This window comes from Tachypleus tridentatus, chromosome 8 (genome assembly GCF_004210375.1).
Source record: "Tachypleus tridentatus isolate NWPU-2018 chromosome 8, ASM421037v1, whole genome shotgun sequence".
In the NCBI taxonomy this organism is placed as follows: Eukaryota; Metazoa; Arthropoda; class Merostomata; order Xiphosura; family Limulidae; genus Tachypleus; species Tachypleus tridentatus.
The window spans coordinates 54,719,679-54,739,900 of NC_134832.1; the positions used below are offsets into that span (position 1 = coordinate 54,719,679).

At 35.7% G+C, this 20,222-nt stretch overlaps 1 protein-coding gene across 1 annotated transcript in view; it reads right to left on the reverse strand.

Annotated features, from left to right (window-relative positions):
* Positions 1–20,222, reverse strand: part of LOC143222418 (uncharacterized) — a 102,073-nt gene that overhangs the window by 18,656 nt on the left and 63,195 nt on the right. The window contains exons 3-4 of the mRNA XM_076448920.1: positions 6,217–6,427; positions 3,571–3,864 (exon numbers count right to left, since the gene is read on the reverse strand). Coding sequence (XP_076305035.1) covers positions 3,571–3,864; positions 6,217–6,427 — 505 coding nt within the window. The remainder of the gene's footprint in view (positions 1–3,570; positions 3,865–6,216; positions 6,428–20,222) is intronic.

Below are 20,222 nucleotides of genomic sequence, written 5' to 3' on the forward strand. Positions count from 1 at the left end.
TCGCACAGATAGCCCTCCAGTAGCTTTGTGCGAAATTCAAAACAAACAAACAAACTCTAAATAAACAATAAGCCGATCAAAGAATTGCGTTCAATTAATTAAAGGATACATTATGTCGAAAGAATAAGTTATTATTTTTATTATACCTAAATTGGGGAGTGGGAATATTTTATCACGTTTTGAGGTACTTTTATAGGTTGGAAGGCTCCAACCTTGTTATTCTCATCATGGAAACCTCAGAGAGAAAGAGTGTGGAAACTCACGAGATTATAGAACGTGGTTCCATAGCAGTCCTGCGCATCCAGTGTGCGCGCTCAGAGCTACATCAGGTTGTTTCACCCACAATTAGAGTGTATTGATGATAGATTGCAAAGGATTTGTTTCGTTTTTCTCTGCAATATTTGGTATTTCTATATTTGGAATTTTTAACTGAAAAAGCAAATTATGCGATACGTGAATTTAACGGCCAGGTTAGAGACCTCTAAGATTCATTCAGAGCCATTCTGATTTAGAACTGCTGAAGAAAGGCATATGTGGGAAGAGGGAACGAACATTATGAAAGACCAGTAATTGGTTCTAAGCTTGAGTCATAACACATACGCCACGTTACTAACTCAAACAGCGTAAGTGATTAGCATTATAAATAAGAGAGTAATCTACAACAAATTATAACAAGTTTGAGAAACAACAACAACCAACACAAACATAATAGAACGTTATTCGCTCGCATCACGCATTTTTGCACTTTCATCGAGGAATCGCAAGAAGAGACCTCTTCATGTTTATAACTAAAGATACACAATTTTAATATATCAGTTAATCACGATTGGCATGGTATTTTTTTTCTTCGTTCTGACTTTGTTAATAGAATTTTTGTTAGAGGCAAACAACAACAACAACAACTCTGCTCAGATTACACGAACATTAGTTATCCTGTAGAGGTTTACTATTTGTGTGATGTACCGAGATGATTAGTGCGGGAAATTAATTTACAAGAAAATAACCGCTACTCGCTCATATTTATAGACACCGTATTAATTTACTTATGCCATAAGATTGAGGCACGTGTTTTAACTAAAAGATGTTAGCTTTTGTTTTTTTACTCATGGCAGACTATTCAGTTTGTGTAAAAGAAGGAATTTGATAATTACTTGTTCCTGTATTTTTGCTGTTTCAGTGTTGGACAGTTAGTTTTCTATTGGCGACCTATATATATATATATATACACACACACACACACACACATATGTGTGTGTTAGTTTGTTATAACAAAAAAAAACAAGCCGCAACAAAGATAAAAAGAAACAACACTGCACTAATTGAAAGGATTCGAGGGTACAAACTATAACGTGGGATATAAAAGGTAGCCTAGGTTTTGGAGGTGACTGCTCAGGTAGGACTTACATTGCGGTGGAGATACACCGTCTATTAATCTTAACCTCCATTTGCCAGTCTCACGTAGAGGAAAAATAAAGTAAAGGAATAGCAATAGAAATAAGGGATATAGAAATTAGGAGAGCGAGATGTAGGTGCTCAAGCTCACAACATCCCATACCTATATCACCCTTCACTGCCTGCAGACAGTTTTGGGAAGATGACTGCTTTTCAAAGTAAAGAAGAATAAAAATAAGAATAAGACAAATAAGGTACTACTATTTTAGGGCAAAAAAGTTAAATATATGTGTATGTATATGTAAAGGTTTTCCGTAAACAACTTATTTTAAATTTCTAGATGATGTATCAAGACGGTAAATTACTTCAGCTATTGGAATGATCCCGTCAGTGAGAAGATAAAAAAAAAGCTACTGAAGTTTCATTTTCTCATTCTTTTTACCTCACTAGTGGCACAGCGGTGTGTCTACTGGTTTGCGTTTTCTTATATCAAAGCCATATCGGGCTATCTGCTGTATCCACCGAGGGGAATCAAACCGCTGATTTTAGCGTTGTAATGCTGAATACTTACCGCTGTCCCAGCGGGGAACGTATGTCTGCGGACTTACAACGCTCGAAACCGGGTTTCGATATCTGTGGTGGGCAGAGCACAGGTAGCCCTTTATGTAGCTTTGTGCTTAATTTATAAAAAGAACAACTCATTTTTTTTCCTAATGTGATGCAGTTTAAAATATACTTATTATAAGCTCGTTTGTGCAAACACAGACTCGGTCCTCTGAACTGAATACTAGGAAACCTCAATAATGCGTCAGCTATCCTTTATTGACATAATGTTTGTCTGAAAGTTGAAAGCTTTCTTTGATGTTTAAAATCTTTTACATACTTGGCGTTTTGAAGCTATTTAAGTTTTTGTTATTTTATTTCACCCTGTTAAAATATGCTTTACTAAACAAGTAAAAAAAAACGTCAGTCGACACGATATACCAAACCTATGACCAAACCTATGTATTATTTATTTATAGAATGGATTTTTCCCCTTCGATCGACCCCGTACCTTCAGGTAAGTCCAATAATCACTCTGCAGCGTGGCACGCACACTCATCGATTCGGTTATCAGTCTGTCGTAAAACCTGTGTTGCATGTTTAAAACATGTAAAGAGGTTAGATGGTGTTTTGTAGCGACGTATGGTTCATGTCCTGTTCTGTAATGATGATGTATTACAATTGTAGCAACGTAATATAAGTGTAATATTACTACTGATTGTTGTTCTAGTTCGAACGTGCGTGTGAGGTGTGTGAGAAAAAAGAAATAAAAAATACATTGAAAATATTTTATTCCATATCAGCATAAATATTTCACGAAAATAATGACGGATTAAACCTAACTGTTTCACTGTACTTTTTTGCTAATTTAACTTCGAAAATGACAAGAATTGCTTATTCTACCGTCCAGTAATAATTCAGAGACAATTTGTTAATTTCAAAGAATGATGAAATTACTTCAATAATTATAAGAAACTCTCGAGTGGTCATGCTAACAAGTATTAAAATACTACTGCATGGGCTCTGAGAGACTTGTATGTCTGTCCGTCTGACTGTTTGTTGTCGCAAATTATTGAACCGGTTTGAATATACTTCGTAGAGAAGGCGTTACCGTTCTATTAGCACGAAATAAATTTAAAAGACATTTTATAGAAAAAGATGTTACCGTTTTCTTAAGGCGAAATAGCTCTGAAGACATTTTGTAAAAAAGGTGTTATCGCTCTATTAACGCAAAATATATTTTAAAACATTTTGTAGAGAAGATGTTACTGCCATGTTAAAGCGAAATAGGCTTAACTGAGGAAAATACATGAAATATGGCTTTCAATGTCACGCGTACCTCTGGTACTTTTACATCAGACGGATTATTCTATTATTAGTGAAATGGTTGAACCAGTTGGATTATTCTCTTATTAGTGAAATGGTTGAACCAGTCGGATTATTCTCTTATTAGGGAAATGGTTGAACCAGTCGGATTATTCTCTTATTCGTAAAATGGTTGAACCAGTCGGATTATTTTCTTATTCCTGAAATGGTTGAACCAGTCCCTAGTTTAAAACATTAACTCTTAAGTCTTATTCTTTGCTTCTGTACTTATTATGTTACCGGTCTCTTACGCAGAGACTCTGGACTTACCATTTAGAACATGGACCGTAATGTTGGCTGGATCAGCATACGATGGAGTGCAGGAATAATTCCCAGAGTGGGAAGAGCTGGCATTTTCTATTCTTAAAGTACTCACTAACTTGGATCCTTTGTTCGTGATGACGCTGATCCCCCTGGTGGTGTCGTAGTTTATCATGCGGCCATCATGGTACCAGAAGACATAAGTGGGAGGGGAGGTGCTGTCGGTGATGATGCATGTAAGATTGAAGGTTCCTCCACTTTGAATATACATATTTGGCCCACCAGGTATTGTTGCCTTGGCAACTACACGAACAAAACATTAAGAATGATGCAATTGAAAGCCAGCTTCGTTTTTGGTTTTTGTTTTCCCAATGTAGTCCTTAAAGACTTTTCTTCGGTGTTAAGTTGATCATATAAGTTATACCCGGAAGTACTTATATAAACACTAAACCGAAATAACTTACTTCAAACAATTTTCAGTTTGTACCTTGAATTAACTACACGAGTTTTAACTTTATGCCAACCAAACAGGATGTCAAAATCATCTGATATGATCTGAACCAGATAAAAACAAACTTCCATTGAAATAAATATGCTTCAAACAAACTTCGTTATATTTTTGTCTAAAATGAACATTTCGGTTGAGCTAAGGTATTTCACAATATTCAAAGCTGTGACATCTTTGGGCACAAAATAAATAATATTTGATGAGGAACTTGTTAAAAGTGGATCGAACTTATTTTATCAATTACCATTATATTAATACACTATTATTATTATAGATTTGCTAACATTTCCAAGCTTCTTGGAACTTTTGTCAACACAGTTTCGCGCTGGATTGTAATTCAAACGACACTGCTTGTGTTCCGTTCTTGTAAGGGAATCCTGGTGGACATTACAGTAGTGTATCCAAAACACTGGTAAACAATTCTGTTATATTGATTCTGAATGCGATGAATATACGTGTTCCGTAATTTTGACCAAAATTGCGCGATAAAACTAGATTTAAAATCCGATTATTACAGTTAATGAAAAGTTCATTAATTAATATTACTGTGACAAATGTGTTAATGGGTTTTGAATCAGCCCTAGAGAATTAATTGACCAGCCCCATGAAGCCCCGATGAGTTGTTTTCCGTTAACTTCAAATATCTATGTTTATGTTAGTCCTTCGCAAATGTATCTGGACACACAGAGGTCAATATTAAACTAGTAGGATATTGATTTCCCAAGTGTTATTACGTCATTTCTTTTAGATTAAGAGTTTCACATAACGGGTTGAAGTTTCCTACCCGTTTTCGGCAAGAATAAGCCTCCCTTACCACAGTGGCACAGCAGTATGTCGGAGAACTCACACCGCTAGAAACTGAGTTTCGATACCCGTGATAGGTAGAGCACAGATAGCCTATTGTGTAGCTTTGTGTTTAATTACAAACAAACAATCAAAACAGACAAAAAGTTTTATGTAAACAATTTCTCTACCTAAGAAATCTGGTTCGTTACGAATCAAAAGAAATGTGTTTTAAACCTGATTTAAGTTTGTGACTTTCAGACCAATAGGATTAAACATGTCCAAGCTAGTGACTTTCAGACCAATAGGATTAAACATGTTGAAGTTAGTGACTTTCAGACCAATAGGATTAAACATGTCCAAGCTAGTGAATTTCAGACCAATAGGATTAAACATGTTCAAGCTAGTGACTTTCAGACCAATAGGATTAAACATGTTCAAGTTAGTGACTTTCAGACCAATATGATTAAACATGTTCAAGCTAGTGACTTTAAGACAAATAGGATTAAACATGTTCAAGTTAGGGACTTTTAGACCAATAGAATTAAACATGATCAAGCTAGTGACTTTCAGACCAATATGATTAAACATGTCCAAGCTAGCGACTTTCAGACCAATAGGATTAAACATGTCCAAGCTAGTGAGTTTCAGACCAATAGGATTAAACATGTCCAAATAAAAAAATTATAGAGGAATATCAAAGAAAGCTTTTAATAGAGCAAAATAACTAATAAAATATACTAATCATACAGCCACTGTATAACCCGCGGATTGTAAATAAACGTAAATTGAGATAAAATAGGTTAAAACTAAATTAACACAATCTGTAGCAAACCAATCAGAAGCCAACAACTGAAAAGAAACTAAAAGGTACGAGAAAGTTAAGGACCTCAGAATGTTGGACCAGTAAGTTACACTCTATAAATGAGTGGGTGATTGTGTTGAACGCTAACGCCCTCTAATGAATCGAAACCCAGTTTCTAACGTTTTAAGTCTGTAGACATTTCGTTGCGCCACTAGGGGGGAACTCCATGTCGGTGAATGTGAGAAAACATATATGAATGTCATGAAAACACACACACACAGGAGGCTCAACATTGTTACACAATGAGTAACTGATTTGTAACCTTAGATACTGAAGAACAAATATCAATTTTTCTCTCGTACAGTTTAATTGTCTCATTGGATACTTATTAACCTTCAGACGATTATCCTAGGAATATCATTGGGTTTGGTTATTAAATATTTCTTAACGACACTCCTCTCACTTAACGATAAACCAATCACATTGAGTTTAATACTTGAACGTAAGTAACACTTACCAATCACATTGAGCTTAATACTTGAACGTAAGTAACACTTACCAACCACATTGAGCTTAATACTTAGGTTCATCTTTGGTTCAGTGCTAACTTGGCACTCATAAACTCCGGCGTCGTGCTTTTGAGTATATTGAATCTTCAAAGTCCAGTCCGTTTTACCATCAATATGTAGTGATTTAAACCTCTGGTCACTCGTGTAAGTGTAACTGCCAACGGTAAGTATGTGGAGATCGCGTTGACGAACCCACGACACCTGGTGAGCATTAGTAAAAAAAAAGTATTAGGTTGAAACGATTTATTGTATTTAATGATGCAAACAACTTAGTTTATAGAATTGTCATGTTTACATAACTGATCTAACCGCAACGTCATTCTTAGCAATGTGTTTCTATGCTGTCATATATATATAATACATTCAGTATTTCTAAATGCACGCAATTTATACGAAGTACTATTTTCTAATAAAGATCGAAAAGAAGGTCTTTGGGTAAACTCGAGCATATATATTAGAAACAAACAATTAAATGACCTCTAAAACTTGACATACAATCATTACTGAAGTGTTAACATTAACACAAGTCTTTTGTTAGTTAGTTATCACCATTAGATTCCATCTAGGAACATAGGGCCGCAATCGCTTGCGGATTCTTCAACAAGTATTTAAGTGAGTAGGTTTTTAGCCCACTGCACCGAGCCGTCCCTAATTTAGTAGTGTAAGACTAGAGGGAAGGCAGATAGTCATCACCACCCACCGCCAACTCTTGGGCTACTCTTTTACTAACGAATAGTGTGATTGACCGTCACATTATAACGCCCCCACGGCTGGGAGGGCGAGCATGTTTGGCGCGACGCGGGCTCGAACCCGCGACCCTCGGATTACGAGTCGCACGCCTTACGCGCTAGGCCATGCCAGGCAGTCTTTTGTTAGATGAGGTAATAATATCCGTCAATTTAGAATCTATTTAGAAGAATACAAATCGTCATTTCTCGCAATCATGTAAACATTTCGACATTATAAATAAGAAATGACATGGATGTCAGTCAAAGGTTATCTGGTAAACAAAAATTTGCCTTTCATTGATAAGAAATATGTAAAAAATGAACCGTAGCCAGGCTCATGGGTTAGGATATCCACTCTACATTAGCACTTACCAAATCTTGTGTTTACAAAATGTCTGTATTGTTTACTTTAAATAGTACTAACCGCAGCATGATGCCCTAATATATATGTTTCAAATTGGATTACAAAAAGGCTACAGAAGTAAGTTATGTCTTTAATTTGTAAATAATACATCACACTTCTGAATCAGAACAAGAACACAAAATATAATTAATATTAATTCGTTTTCATGCCATCAACAACAGTCACATGGCGTTAGGTTTCTGTGGTTGTACCAGCACCTGAACACGTGTTTTACCACAATATTATCGTCACCTTTGAAAGTAGAAAAGTGTGAAAGTAATAGGTTTTTCACACAACTAAAACACATTTACTCAATTACGTATTTTCTTCACACGGAATATTGTTCTGTCTGTAATTTCAACCAGATTTACGCTTTTCGTTTTTCTTTTTTTTTAACGGATAGATCTATTACTTTATCATTAGGGCCCGGCATGGCTAAGTGTGTTAAGGCGTTCGACTCGTAATCTGAGGGTCGCGGGTTCGAATCCCCGTCGCACCAAACATGCTCGCTCTTTCAGCCGTGGGGGGCGTTATAATGTGACATTCAATCCCACTATTCGTTGGTAAAAGAGTAACCCAAGAGTTGGCGGTGAGTGGTGATGACTAGCTGCCATCCCTTTAGTCTTACACTGCGAAATTAGGGACGGCTAGCGCAGATAGCCCTCGAGTAGCTTTGCGCAAAATTCAACAAGCAACTTTATCATTAAGACCTAAGCATGTTCTTTACATTAAGTTCTTTATATAGACCTCTCTTCAAGGTTTTGATAAACAAACTCCGAGATAATAAACGGGGAAATCTTTGATTTGAAGAATAACGTTTAGCGCGTTTTTTTTATTATTTATCTCTTTTAATTAAGCCTAATGAAGACGTCGACGAATGGTTCATTAGTAACATGACACGCTTAACAACTTTAATTTCAGTTTAAAAATATTAATAATTTCTTTTATATAGTACGATTACAAACAAACTGGAGCGCATAAAATACAAAATATTAACAATGTTTTTGTTAACAATAATATTTGTATTTACCATCGCAAAATAAACAAGAAGATATTTTGTTTGATCGGCACTATACTGATCTGTTAACGAAAGTATTCGTACGTGTGTAGTAAAGGCTATTACGTATCACTGGCAGCTTGTCTGTTTCATTGTTTATAAACGTAAAACCATAGTGCCTACAGATTTTGCGAATAGCACACTTAAATAAACGCCTTTTTATACTTGGCTAAGGGATTCCCTTGCCTATTCTACGTGGTCTTGGGAGGAAATTCGATTAAACGGTGAATAGATCATTTATCTTAGATGTGGCATGTACACGTTCGGCGATAAGGAAACTTCTAACACTACGATGACAAATTTCGTGGCAATTATGCAACATTAGAAATTCCAACCTTGTTTGTCTGCATAATTTCGCGAGTTACAAATACTTTGTTCGGTAAACTTTGCTAGCGGCTTAACTAATATTAAATATTCCGAGCGCAGCAATCTTGATTTATATTGCATTGTATCGTCTTGTCCACGACAGCAAACCTTACGCAATTTCGATATCTTTTCGCATTTATAATGGTGCTAATTATATCAACTTTCACGCGACCTTCAAAGTAATGTCTCGTGTTTATTTATTAAAGAGGTATTCTTAGTTTGGTTTGTTTCGAAGCTCGCGTAAAGCTACATGAAGGCTATCTGCGTTAGCCGTCCCTAATTTTGCAGTGTAAGACTAGAGGGAAGGCAGCTAGTCATCACCACTCACCGCCAACTCTTGGGCTACTCTTTTACCAGCGAATAGTGGGATTGATCGTCACACTTTAACGCCCCCTCAGCAAGTATGTTTGGTGTGACAGGGATTGGAATCCGTGACCCTCCGATTACGATTCGAGTGCCTTAACCACCCGGTCATGGCGGGCCTAGAGCTCTTAGATATTGAATATTTATATTCAAATTTTGAGACATTTGATGACTTTAAAGTACATGTGTTAAACAGATGCTTCACTGCAGATAAATTTCCTAAAATTAGAGGATCAATTTCTTTAAAATTATTAAACGAATAAAATAGTGCGTCGAATAAAATATGTTAACATAAGTTTTATACACTGATAAAACATGACTGAAAATTATAACAAAATGTCTGAGATGGAACACAAATAAGGTACTTGTTTAGAAGTATAAGACCGCCAAAGTTTAGCTTTTTCCTTCTTTTAGTTTCTTGAGAAATAAGAATAATAAAAAATAAACACAAAAAATTATGTAAGATACACAAAGACGTCGTACACAACAGCCGAGTTCTTCAGTGGGATTTTGTTTTCAGAAACATTACCATTTAGATTGAAATGAAACAAATGATTTGGATATTTACTTATACAAGAAAAAGAAATGTACCCATTACTTTTGATAAACATTACCAGACATGAATCTACATGTAAAATAATCAGAATGGCATTTAAAAGACTGAGGTGAACTTGAAAAGAAATATAGAAAACATATGATTTATAATTACATTTGAAATTGGTTCTCTCTCATAGCATAAACTAGAGTTTAGCAGAAACTTAAATGCCCGCTGATGGAGTCTAAAAGCTGTATTTCAGAGGGTTAGGTTTGCATAAAGAAAAGCATCTCATTGAAATATTATTTTGTATAATTGTTTTATAACCTTCACATGTCATCTCACTTCCATAGTTCTCTCCAGTAAACATTGGAGTATTTTGTACTGTGTGAAAACGTATCTTAATTTTCAAGGAAACTTAATCGTTTGTTCAGCTTTAGTAGAAACGAAACGGTTTGTTTGTTTTTTTTCAATTTCGCGCAAAGCTACTCGAGGGTTATCTGCGCTAGCCGTCCCTAATTTAGCAGTGTAAGACTAGAGGAAAGGCAGCTAGTCATCACCACCCACCGCCAACTCTTGGGCTACTCTTTTACCAACGAATAGTGGAATTGACCGTCACATTATAACTCCCCCACGGCTGGGAGTTCTCACAATAAAACAACGAGCGATTGATACCAGTAATACAAGCGACATTAGGGGGGGGGGGGTTATATTTATAAAGGTGATGATTAGTAACTACATCTAGTGATCCAAAGTCTTGGAACGCTTAAATAATACATATGAGACTAAAAGTTACCGTTAGTGATTCATATAAATTCGATCCAAAAACAAAGTAGTCTTGTATGAAATATGTATTCATCAATGATGCAGTGGTCTTACGAGCGCCAGGAAACAGCGCTTAACAACACTGTCATAACTTACATTAACGTATGTAGTGAGAAATCAATATTTCATTAAACGTATTCAGAATATTTCGGTATGGATTTATTTAACAGCGAAATAAATTTTCAAATGTTTCATTATTAGCCTAGAAATTAAGGTAGAGTTTAACGTTACGAAACTTCATTTCAGAATCACCTTCTGATTATTTTAAGTGTGTTCCAAATGACAAAAATATATTCAAAATGTGAGACTTATGGCAGGAAATGACTAAAATGAACCACTAATTAAATCGAAAGAAGGAAACGAGTAATGGAAGATACACTTTTACCAAAAAGCATTTTATAGGATACTCATGGCCCAGTATCAAAAGACGTATGAGGGCTATAATCATATTTGAGATAAAGATGTGATAGTGTTTCCTTGGTATACATATTATATAAATGTTACGTTCAATAGCTCAACATATGTTGCTAATGGAGAACCAACATGGTTACAAACCTTTAAGGAGTTTTGAAATAGCAAAGAAAACAAACAATTCTCTTAAAATTGGACCATAATAAAGGTTATTTTTTTAAAAAACTGTATCAGCAACAGTAATTGGTCTTTCAAGTGGAACAACTCTAATCAGCTATTCTTCAAGGACCTGAATAAAGAAAGGCATTATCACAAGACACAAAAATCATATGAAATAAATCTGAATAAATTGCGTTTATAACTAAACTACTTTTTCTAGTGAGATGTCTGCCACCTATCGTTGTTGTTTTGAATTAAGCACAAAGCTACACAATGGGCTCTCTATGCTCTGCTCACCACGGATATCGAAACCCGATTTTTAGAGTTGTAAGTCCGCAGACATACCGCTGAACCACTGAGGGGCTTCTATTACCTACTAAAATATACATCCACAAACATATGTGACGTGAACATACACTTGAATAATATAGAGTAGCATACTTGGTTTGTGAAATGAATAATAACACTGTGTAACACATATTTTGTTCCTGAATAGTATGTGTTATTTCTTAATTGTTTATCTTGTAAAAGTACAGAAAATTACCATTATTCCCTTCAAACTTTGCTTTTGTGACCTGGATAATGAAATTTATAAATTAACCTATTTTATATGTAAAAACGGGCAAATTTGCACATTTTCATTTACATAAGGTCTGAATAAAACAACATATGAATCAAGATTTACATGTATTTATACTAAAGTTATACAAAAATGTTTAGAAGTGAGTAGTTTTTCGAGATTTGCAACTGTAATGTAAATCACTTTCACGTATCAGATCCCAAATATAGTCTCCCATCATGTTTTCATTATACGCTCCCAGGTCACAAAAGCAAAGTTTGAAGGAAAAAAAATGTTCTTTTCCATTTATTTTAAGCAAAAGCAATTGGGAAATAACACTTTCTGTCCAGGAACAAGTAAAAGTAAACATTTTGTTACCTAGTGTAATACACCTTTTATTATTGGTTACAGAGAAGGTCCCCGGTATAAATCGATTTCTTAGTATTGGCAATGTATCTTTACTACTTTATGTTCCATTATTTAATGCATTTTAACCTTACAACTAACTACACTATTATTTATTAAACCATATTACAGGTAAGAAAGTAGCACATCAAAATACTTGACTTTCGCTTAAATTCGCCGTTCACATAAGAAAAACATTCCATATAGAAAACATTACTAGTCTATAAACTATCGTTCAAAAAAACGTATTGGTATTAGCCGAACGAAACCAACAATTTTGTATTGGAATACATGTTCTCTAAAAGTCGTATAACAGTCGATAACAAGGTAGTTTGTCACAAGTTCCTGGTTCGTGTCTGTGGTTTTGTTATTCTAATCGCTTTTAAGAAGCCAAACAAAACTGCACTGCCTGTATAAATGCTAAGCTATACTTTGTATCAATGCATGAAATATAGCTCTTTTTAAAGACCAAACAAGTTCCTGTTGATTGCTTATTATTATTTTGAATAAAATCAAATGTGCCTTTATTACTCGTCTGAGCATAGAATACAATTGTAGCTGTGCTCTTTATGTAATGGACAAAAGCAGTTTCTACTGTCATTTAATCATATAACATCGCCGATGGAAGCTTTCAGTTGAAAAGCAATGTTTAATCCAACAGGTGGAGTCTAACCTATCGAGAATGATTTACACAGAATGAAAGTCCATTTCGAGCACACACACACACAAAGCTCATTCCTAGTTTTCGGAAAACAATGAAAACGTAATTTCCAACTGTACGTACAGAGAACGTTTATCCTTTTTTGTCTAGAAAATAACTTAAAATGTAATTTCCGAAAAATGAAATAGACCTGCATCAGTTTTTCTCGAGGCTGGATTTTAAAAATTTCTTCAAGATGTGTTTACTTATATTCCTTTACAGTACCTCATTTATACTCTGTATTTGTTTGTTTGTTTGTTTTGAATTTCGCACAAAGCTACTCGAGGGCTATCTGCGCTAGCCGTCCCTAATTTAGCAGTGTAAGACTAGAGGAAAGCAGCCAGTCATCACCACCCACTGACAACTCTTGGGCTGCTCTTTTACCAACGAATAGTGGGATTGACCGTCACATTATAACGCCCACACGGCTGAAAGGGCGAGCATGTTTAACGCGACCGGGATTCGAACCCGCGATCAAATTTTGGAGAAACGTGAATTCGTAAATGTTTTTCTACTATTATGAAACAAGGAGACACGTGCCTGACGACACCCTTTATTTACAAAACTAATAACTGGACTACAAAAAACATTGCAAACCTATATTTGGCGACACTTTCGCTAAATACAGGACTAAAATCATTCAATGAACGAGTTTTATTTCCTTGTGACTTCTCTTTTAAAAACAAATCAGCATTTAAAAAATAGCAGCGCTGGATAACGAAAAATTCACCTTTGAACTAAAGACGTGCGTACCACAAAATACTGAACATACTGTTGTGTATTATTGAATCCGACGGTCTGGTTTTTTAATCAAAGAAACGTACGCAAGGTTTAAATCCGCTGTTAATTAAAGAATTTTCTGTACTTCAAAATATTCGCGTTAAGTATAAAACGCAGTTTTCCACTAGGCTGATCACGTGGTTTCCGTGAATTCTATAGCTATTCTAAATTAGTGGTCTTTTCATTGTGAAAGAGTGGGGCGTGACTTAGTTAGCTCTAGTTGTTTAACTCACTAATTATATAGAATTACATAAGATGAAGACGAGATGAATGAGTGTGCTCTTGAATGTGTTATTAACTTAGAAAGTGTAGCAAAATTTGATTCAATAGTTTCTTGGTAGATTTATGCAAGATTTCAAAAAAGTGTTTATCTGGTGATGTTTGTTTATTAATGGAATTTCTTATAACCGAGGCTGGTGTCCTTTTATGTATTTGCACAAGTTAATAATATAAACGCTACGTGGAGTTCGTTTAGACTTCATTTAAACAATTGGAACACTAATATATTTATTTATTTTCCTACCAATGTTTCGGAGTCTTCCTTTTTTGTTTTTAACTAGTAAATCAATTAATATCTAAGGCAAACGTTAGGCTTACGTATGTTGCATAAGAAAGCTTATAGAATTACAGATTTTTATCATTCGTGCAATTCACTTCTCTTGGAGCGTTTGAAAATCTAAATAAAAAAGTGAAATGGTGTTATAATAGATGAAGAAAAAAGTTACGTGTGACCTTCTCAAGGTCAATGAAGTTTCTTTGTCCAGTTGCTTTTCTTAAAAGTTATACGAGCGTGTTAATCTGACCAACATCGCAAGATTAAATAAAAATATCACAACTTGTTCCTTTTTTCTGTCTTTTTAAAACCCGAATGGACGCCTGAAGCAGATTTGACGAAGCAAATGAAGCCAGCTGCGAATCGATTACGTCGAAAAGTTCAACACTAATTCACGACCCCCTAGCTTAAACCTTTTGGAGGCGCTACATCAACCTACAAGCTGACCGACTGGCTGCCAGGAAGTATTTCAGGTCGCTTTTATTGTGAGTGTTCTGTAAGACCCTACGTGAAAGAATATTGATGACTTTCACAGCTTGTGAACATTAAGCTGCCTAGGTTACCAGGCCTTTTCAGATTGGTTCTTGTCAAGTGGAAACATGAGGCTTAGCCAGCTGGACATTTTTCTTTGGAGTTGGTTATGTGTTTTACGCATTATAGACAAGGAAAAACAAATTGTGTCCTTTAATACGATTAATGATTGAATCTGGAGAAATAAAGTCCTTGTTCATGAGAAGCAGTTATTTCGAACAATAATATAGATTAAACAGATCAAAGACGTAATAAAAATGTTGTTACTTTTATTGTTACAAATGTTCCAAAAATTCAGTATTTAATAAAACGAAATATATATTTTCAAAATTTGACTTTAACTCATATTGGCTTTCTTTAACAAAAAAAAAAATAAAAAAATGTCTAATACAATATTACAGAGGTCCGGCATGGCCAGATAGTTAAGGCGTTCGATTCGTAATCCGAGGGTCGCAGGTTACAATACCGGTCGCACCAAACATGCTCGCCCTTTCAGCCGTGGGGGCGTTATAATGTGACGGTCAATCCTACTATTCGTTGGTAAAAGAGTAGCCCAAGAGTTGGCGGCGGTGGGTGGTGATAACTAGCTGCCTTCCCTCTAGTCTTACACTGCTAAATTAGGGACGACTATCGCAGTTAGCCCTCGTGTGGCTTTGCGCGAAATAAAAAAAACAAACAAACATTTTTGAGCAGTTAAAATACACAGCTTTTCCTTCTAAATGGTGTTTATGGAAAGAATGAAACCTTATATGCATTTAAACAAGTAAACTTCAAATATCCCTGTTATTATATCTTTCTAAACATTAGCCCATGTGGTGGCCACACCGCGTCTCCTTGACATATAATGTGTAGCTCGCGGAAATATGTTAGCTCGGCTCCTTTTTATATCACAATTAATATAAAAGGTAAATACATAATTTTTAAGCTTTGAAATTATTTACCAGGTATAAACTGAGTGTCCACTGGATTCAAACGTAAGTTTAATGTTCATAGTGAATAAATATAGTTAGGAATTGAAATCCTAATTTTAATGCTAGATTTGAATGAGGGATTAAAGAAATTTCGGATCAGCAAGGAATTGTGCTGGAGAACCGGTAATCGTACAAGTCTGTGCTGACAATGTTAGTTTTAGTTATTGTGGCGTGTGTGGCTGTGTTGCGGGCAGTGAATTTAGCGGAGTGTTAGTGTGATCCTGGGCGTTGTAGAGTTTATTTGTGTTGCGCGTGTTGGAGCTTATTGTTTCTTTTCACTTTAATTTTTTTAGAAGTGTTTGTGAACCTCTTGTGAAGGAAGATGGCGTTAAGTTGTAAGAAGCGAAAGTATGAACATGAAAACAGAAAGTTTAAGCCAGAGTGAGAGGAAAATTTTGCAATCACCGTTTAAGGAGGTAAACCTTTGTGTCTTATCTGCAATGTGTTACTCAGTCTTTACAAAACCAATAACTTGAAACGTTATTATGAAATACATCACAAAAACATTTCGTCTGATTATCCACCTGAATCAGAATTACTGAAAAACAAGTTAACTGTGTTAAAATCAATACTAAATAGCCATCAGACACTGTTGACAACGTATGGTAAGGAAGTTGAAACAACAACTGAAGCTAGTTGTATTATATTGTGGAATACTGCTCGTGCTAAACGCTCATATTCTGGTAGTGAATTTGTTAAGAAGAATATAGCTGAAGTTGTTGCAGTGTTAGATCCAAATAGCACAAAACTTCAGCGACTAATAGCACAAACACCAGCTTCACGCCACACTGCAGAGAGTCGTATCTTCCAGATCAGTGCTGATGTTGCAGGCAAAATGCAAAATGATGCAAAGAATTCTCTTGCATTCAGCTTAGCCCTTGACGAACATACAGACGTACAAGACTGTCCACAACTGGTGGTATTTATTCGTCATGTTTCGTCTGATGTAACTGTGAAAGAAGAGATGTTGGGCTTACTGGCACAACTCGTGGTGTTGACATTAAAAATGCGCTTGACAGAACCTTAACAAATGCTGATATTCCACTGGATAAACTCGTCAGTGTTGCAGCAGATGGAGCACCTGCAATGGTGGGAAAAATGCAGGATTAATTGCAGTTTTTCCCTGTTCATTGCATTGTTCATTGTGAACACCTGGCAGCCAAATACTTTAAGTATGAAGATGTTATGAAATTTGTTCTTGAAATTGTCAATTTCATACGTTTAAATGGGAAGACCCACCGACAGTTCAAAATGTTTATTGAAGAACTGGAGCTTGAAGATAAAACCAGTGATGTCTCTTTCTACTGCATTGTGAAGTGGCTGTCAACCAGTGATGTCTTTTTCTACTGCATGTGAGGTGGCTGTCAGTCAGCAATGTCTTAAATTGGTTTGTGAATCTATTGGAGCCTTCTATTATTTTGCTTGAAGAAAAGAAAATATTTTATCCTCAACTGGGAAATGATGAATGGATGCAAGATCTAATGTTCCTTACTGATATAATGAATCATCTGCAAACTATCAACTTGGCACTCCAGAGGAAGGATAAGATTTTTTTCTGATCTTATTCAGACAATTTTCAGCTTTCAGAATAAAATAAGACTTTTTCGAAGAGACATATTGTCAAGAAACTTCAGTGACTTTCCCAATCTCAAAAGGAGAGTAAATACATTATCTGATATTGAAATAAAAGACCACAAACCGGAAGAATACAAAGATAAATTACAAGGACTGCTTTATAATATCCTGGACAGGTTTGAGGACTTGCAAAAACTGAAACCCTGCTTCACCTTTCTTGTAAATCCATTCATGGTTGATGTGATCACTGATGGTTGTCCAATTCTCGAACCTCTGGTTACAGAGCCATCTGCTGTGGAAATGGAACTAATAGAACTACAGGAAGACCTGGATCTAAAGATCCCATTCTACAATTGAGTTCTGGAAGCAAGTTCTTGAAGTAAAATATCCTGAACTGAAGAAAACGAGTGTGCGACTTATCTCACTTTCCAGCACAACACAATGCTGTGAATCACTGTACTCTGTAATGATGTTTGTGAAGTCATTGTGCAGTCCTTACAAATCAACACCTGACGGAGCTAATTCGTACAGCCTTGACAACATATAAATCGGAATTTCAACGACTCACAACCAAGATGGAAACTCACAAGACTTCTACTAGCAGTATATGGCCTGATAATTGTATTAATGTCTGTTTGTGTCAGAAAAAATAATAAAACTAAAATTTTGTAAGGTGGTATCTGATTAAAATATCTGTAATTTTATTGTTTTACTTATTTTTCTCCATGTTTTGACTAGATATTTACTGAGACAAATAAATATCGTTAAATATTTATTTAACCCTTTTATTTTTATTTTTGGCAGTCTCATTTAATGTTAATGAAATGAAAATTTGCATACTTTATTCATATGTTTCCGTAGTTCATTACCACATTAAATATGCTCAATATAATTAAAACAATAATCAGCCAGAATTTTGAAAATATTTGTACTTTGTGATTAGTGAAACTAATATAAATTAACAGTTTAAAAACTACATACATTAATAGTTATTATTACGTACATGTATTTATTAATATTTATACCAAATTTATGTAACAATGTGCATCTAACAACAAACACATATGTGTAATATTTGTTCTCAAACATCTGAAGTTTATCGTATGTGGCACTTACGTTAAGCAAGTTTGGCCGCCCTGGGCTATACCCTAGTACTATACCCTGGGCTATGTTATCGTTTTTTTCAACTTTTCTCTGTGAATATAGATTTTATTACTTCCTTAAATCCAATTATTATTTCTAATATGTCCATACTTGATTGGCTGAAAGACGAACAATTCTAAATGACGTAGTTGACAATGTGATACTTGGTTGTCTGATACGCGACAAGTAATAGTAATCACAACATTATGTTTAACCTGAAGATGGGCCTGGCATGGCCAAGCGCGTAAGGCGTGCGACTCGTAATTCGAGGGTCGCGGGTTCGCGCCCGCGTCGCGCTAAACATGCTCGCCCTCCCAGCCGTGGGGGTGTATAAGTGACGGTCAATCACACTATTCGTTGGTAAAAGAGTAGCCCAAGAGTTGGCGGCGGCTGGTAATGACTAGCTGCCTTCCCTCTAGTCTTACACTGCTAAATTAGAGACGGCTAGCACAGATAGCTCTCGAGTAGCTTTGTGCGAAATTCCAAAAAACAAACAAACAAAACAAACCTGAAGATGACCTAGGAAGGTCGAAACGTTGTTCTCTGCTTTATTACTAAAAGGTTAATACCCATACCAGCGGTTTTGAGATATATTTTTACTTCACGTGGGTTTGTCGTCATCAAGAATCTCTACATTACTTTCATAGTTTTGATTTATCCATCTATGACATGTTTGAATATTTTTATTATGACATCATAAACATACAAACTTGTTACATTTTAAACTGTTTTATTAAATGTTTACTCAGGCTTATTAGTTTCTAAGCTATCTCAAATTCAACAATGAATCGATTTATCGTCAAAACGTTATTTATGTAGCTTTCCCAGAAGGACCAATTGTATTTGTTTGTGAATTTCGCGCAAAACTACTCGAGTGCTATCTGCGCTAGCTGTCCCTAATTTTGTAGTGTAAGACTACAGGGAAGGCAGCTAGTCATCACCACCCATCCGCCAACTCTTGAGCTACTCTTTTACCAATCAATAATGGAATAGACTGTCACATTATAATCCCCCCACGGCTAAAAGGGTGAGCATTTTGGTGCGAAGGAAATGCGAACCCACGACCCTCAGATTACGAGTAACAAGCCTTAACCCACCTGGCTATGCCGGGCTTGACCAATTGCAATAAAGTTCGTTCAATAAGGCCCGGCATGGCCAAGCGCGTAAGGCGTGCGACTCGTAATCCGAGGGTCGCGGGTTCGAATCCCGGTCGCACCAAACATGCTCGCCCTTTCAGCCGTGGGGGCGTTATATTGTGACGGTCAATCCCACTATTCCTTGGTAAAAGAGTAGCCCAAGAGTTAGCGGTGAGTGGTGATGACTAGCTGCCTTCCCTCTAGTCTTACACTGCTAAATTAGGGACGGCTAGCACAGATAGCCCTCGAGTAGCTTTGTGCGAAATTCCCAAAAAAACAAACAAACAAACAAACCGTTCAATAAAAATTACTCAGAAAGTATGAAAGAAAAGGACTCATGACGAATAGCGGACTTTGAGGTTCATTGGAGAAATAAATAAATAAAAATAATTGGTTACTTTTAGTGATAATAAAAAGGACTAGAAACATATAATGGTTTTAATAGCTGTAAAAGATACACGAAGTCCTTTTACTTCCTTCATTTTTAAACAAATATAGCTAATACACTAAAAGGATTCTTTTTGTGTCCATGGGTTTTGTATTCTTGACAAATAGAGTTGTTCTAAACTCACGACAGTTTGTTTTCATTTCTAGGCATCCGTTTTGTTTTATAACTGCTGGTATCGATTTTCTGATAATACGTCTTCAATATGTTTATTTCTATACAAACATATGCCATATGAATAGCACCGAGTTAAATGAAAAAAATATTTTTCTCTTCGGTTCTGGTCTTATGTAAAACACTGAGAAGCTAGAACTTTTAAAAGTCACGCTGTCATGCTTTTGATCGTATTTC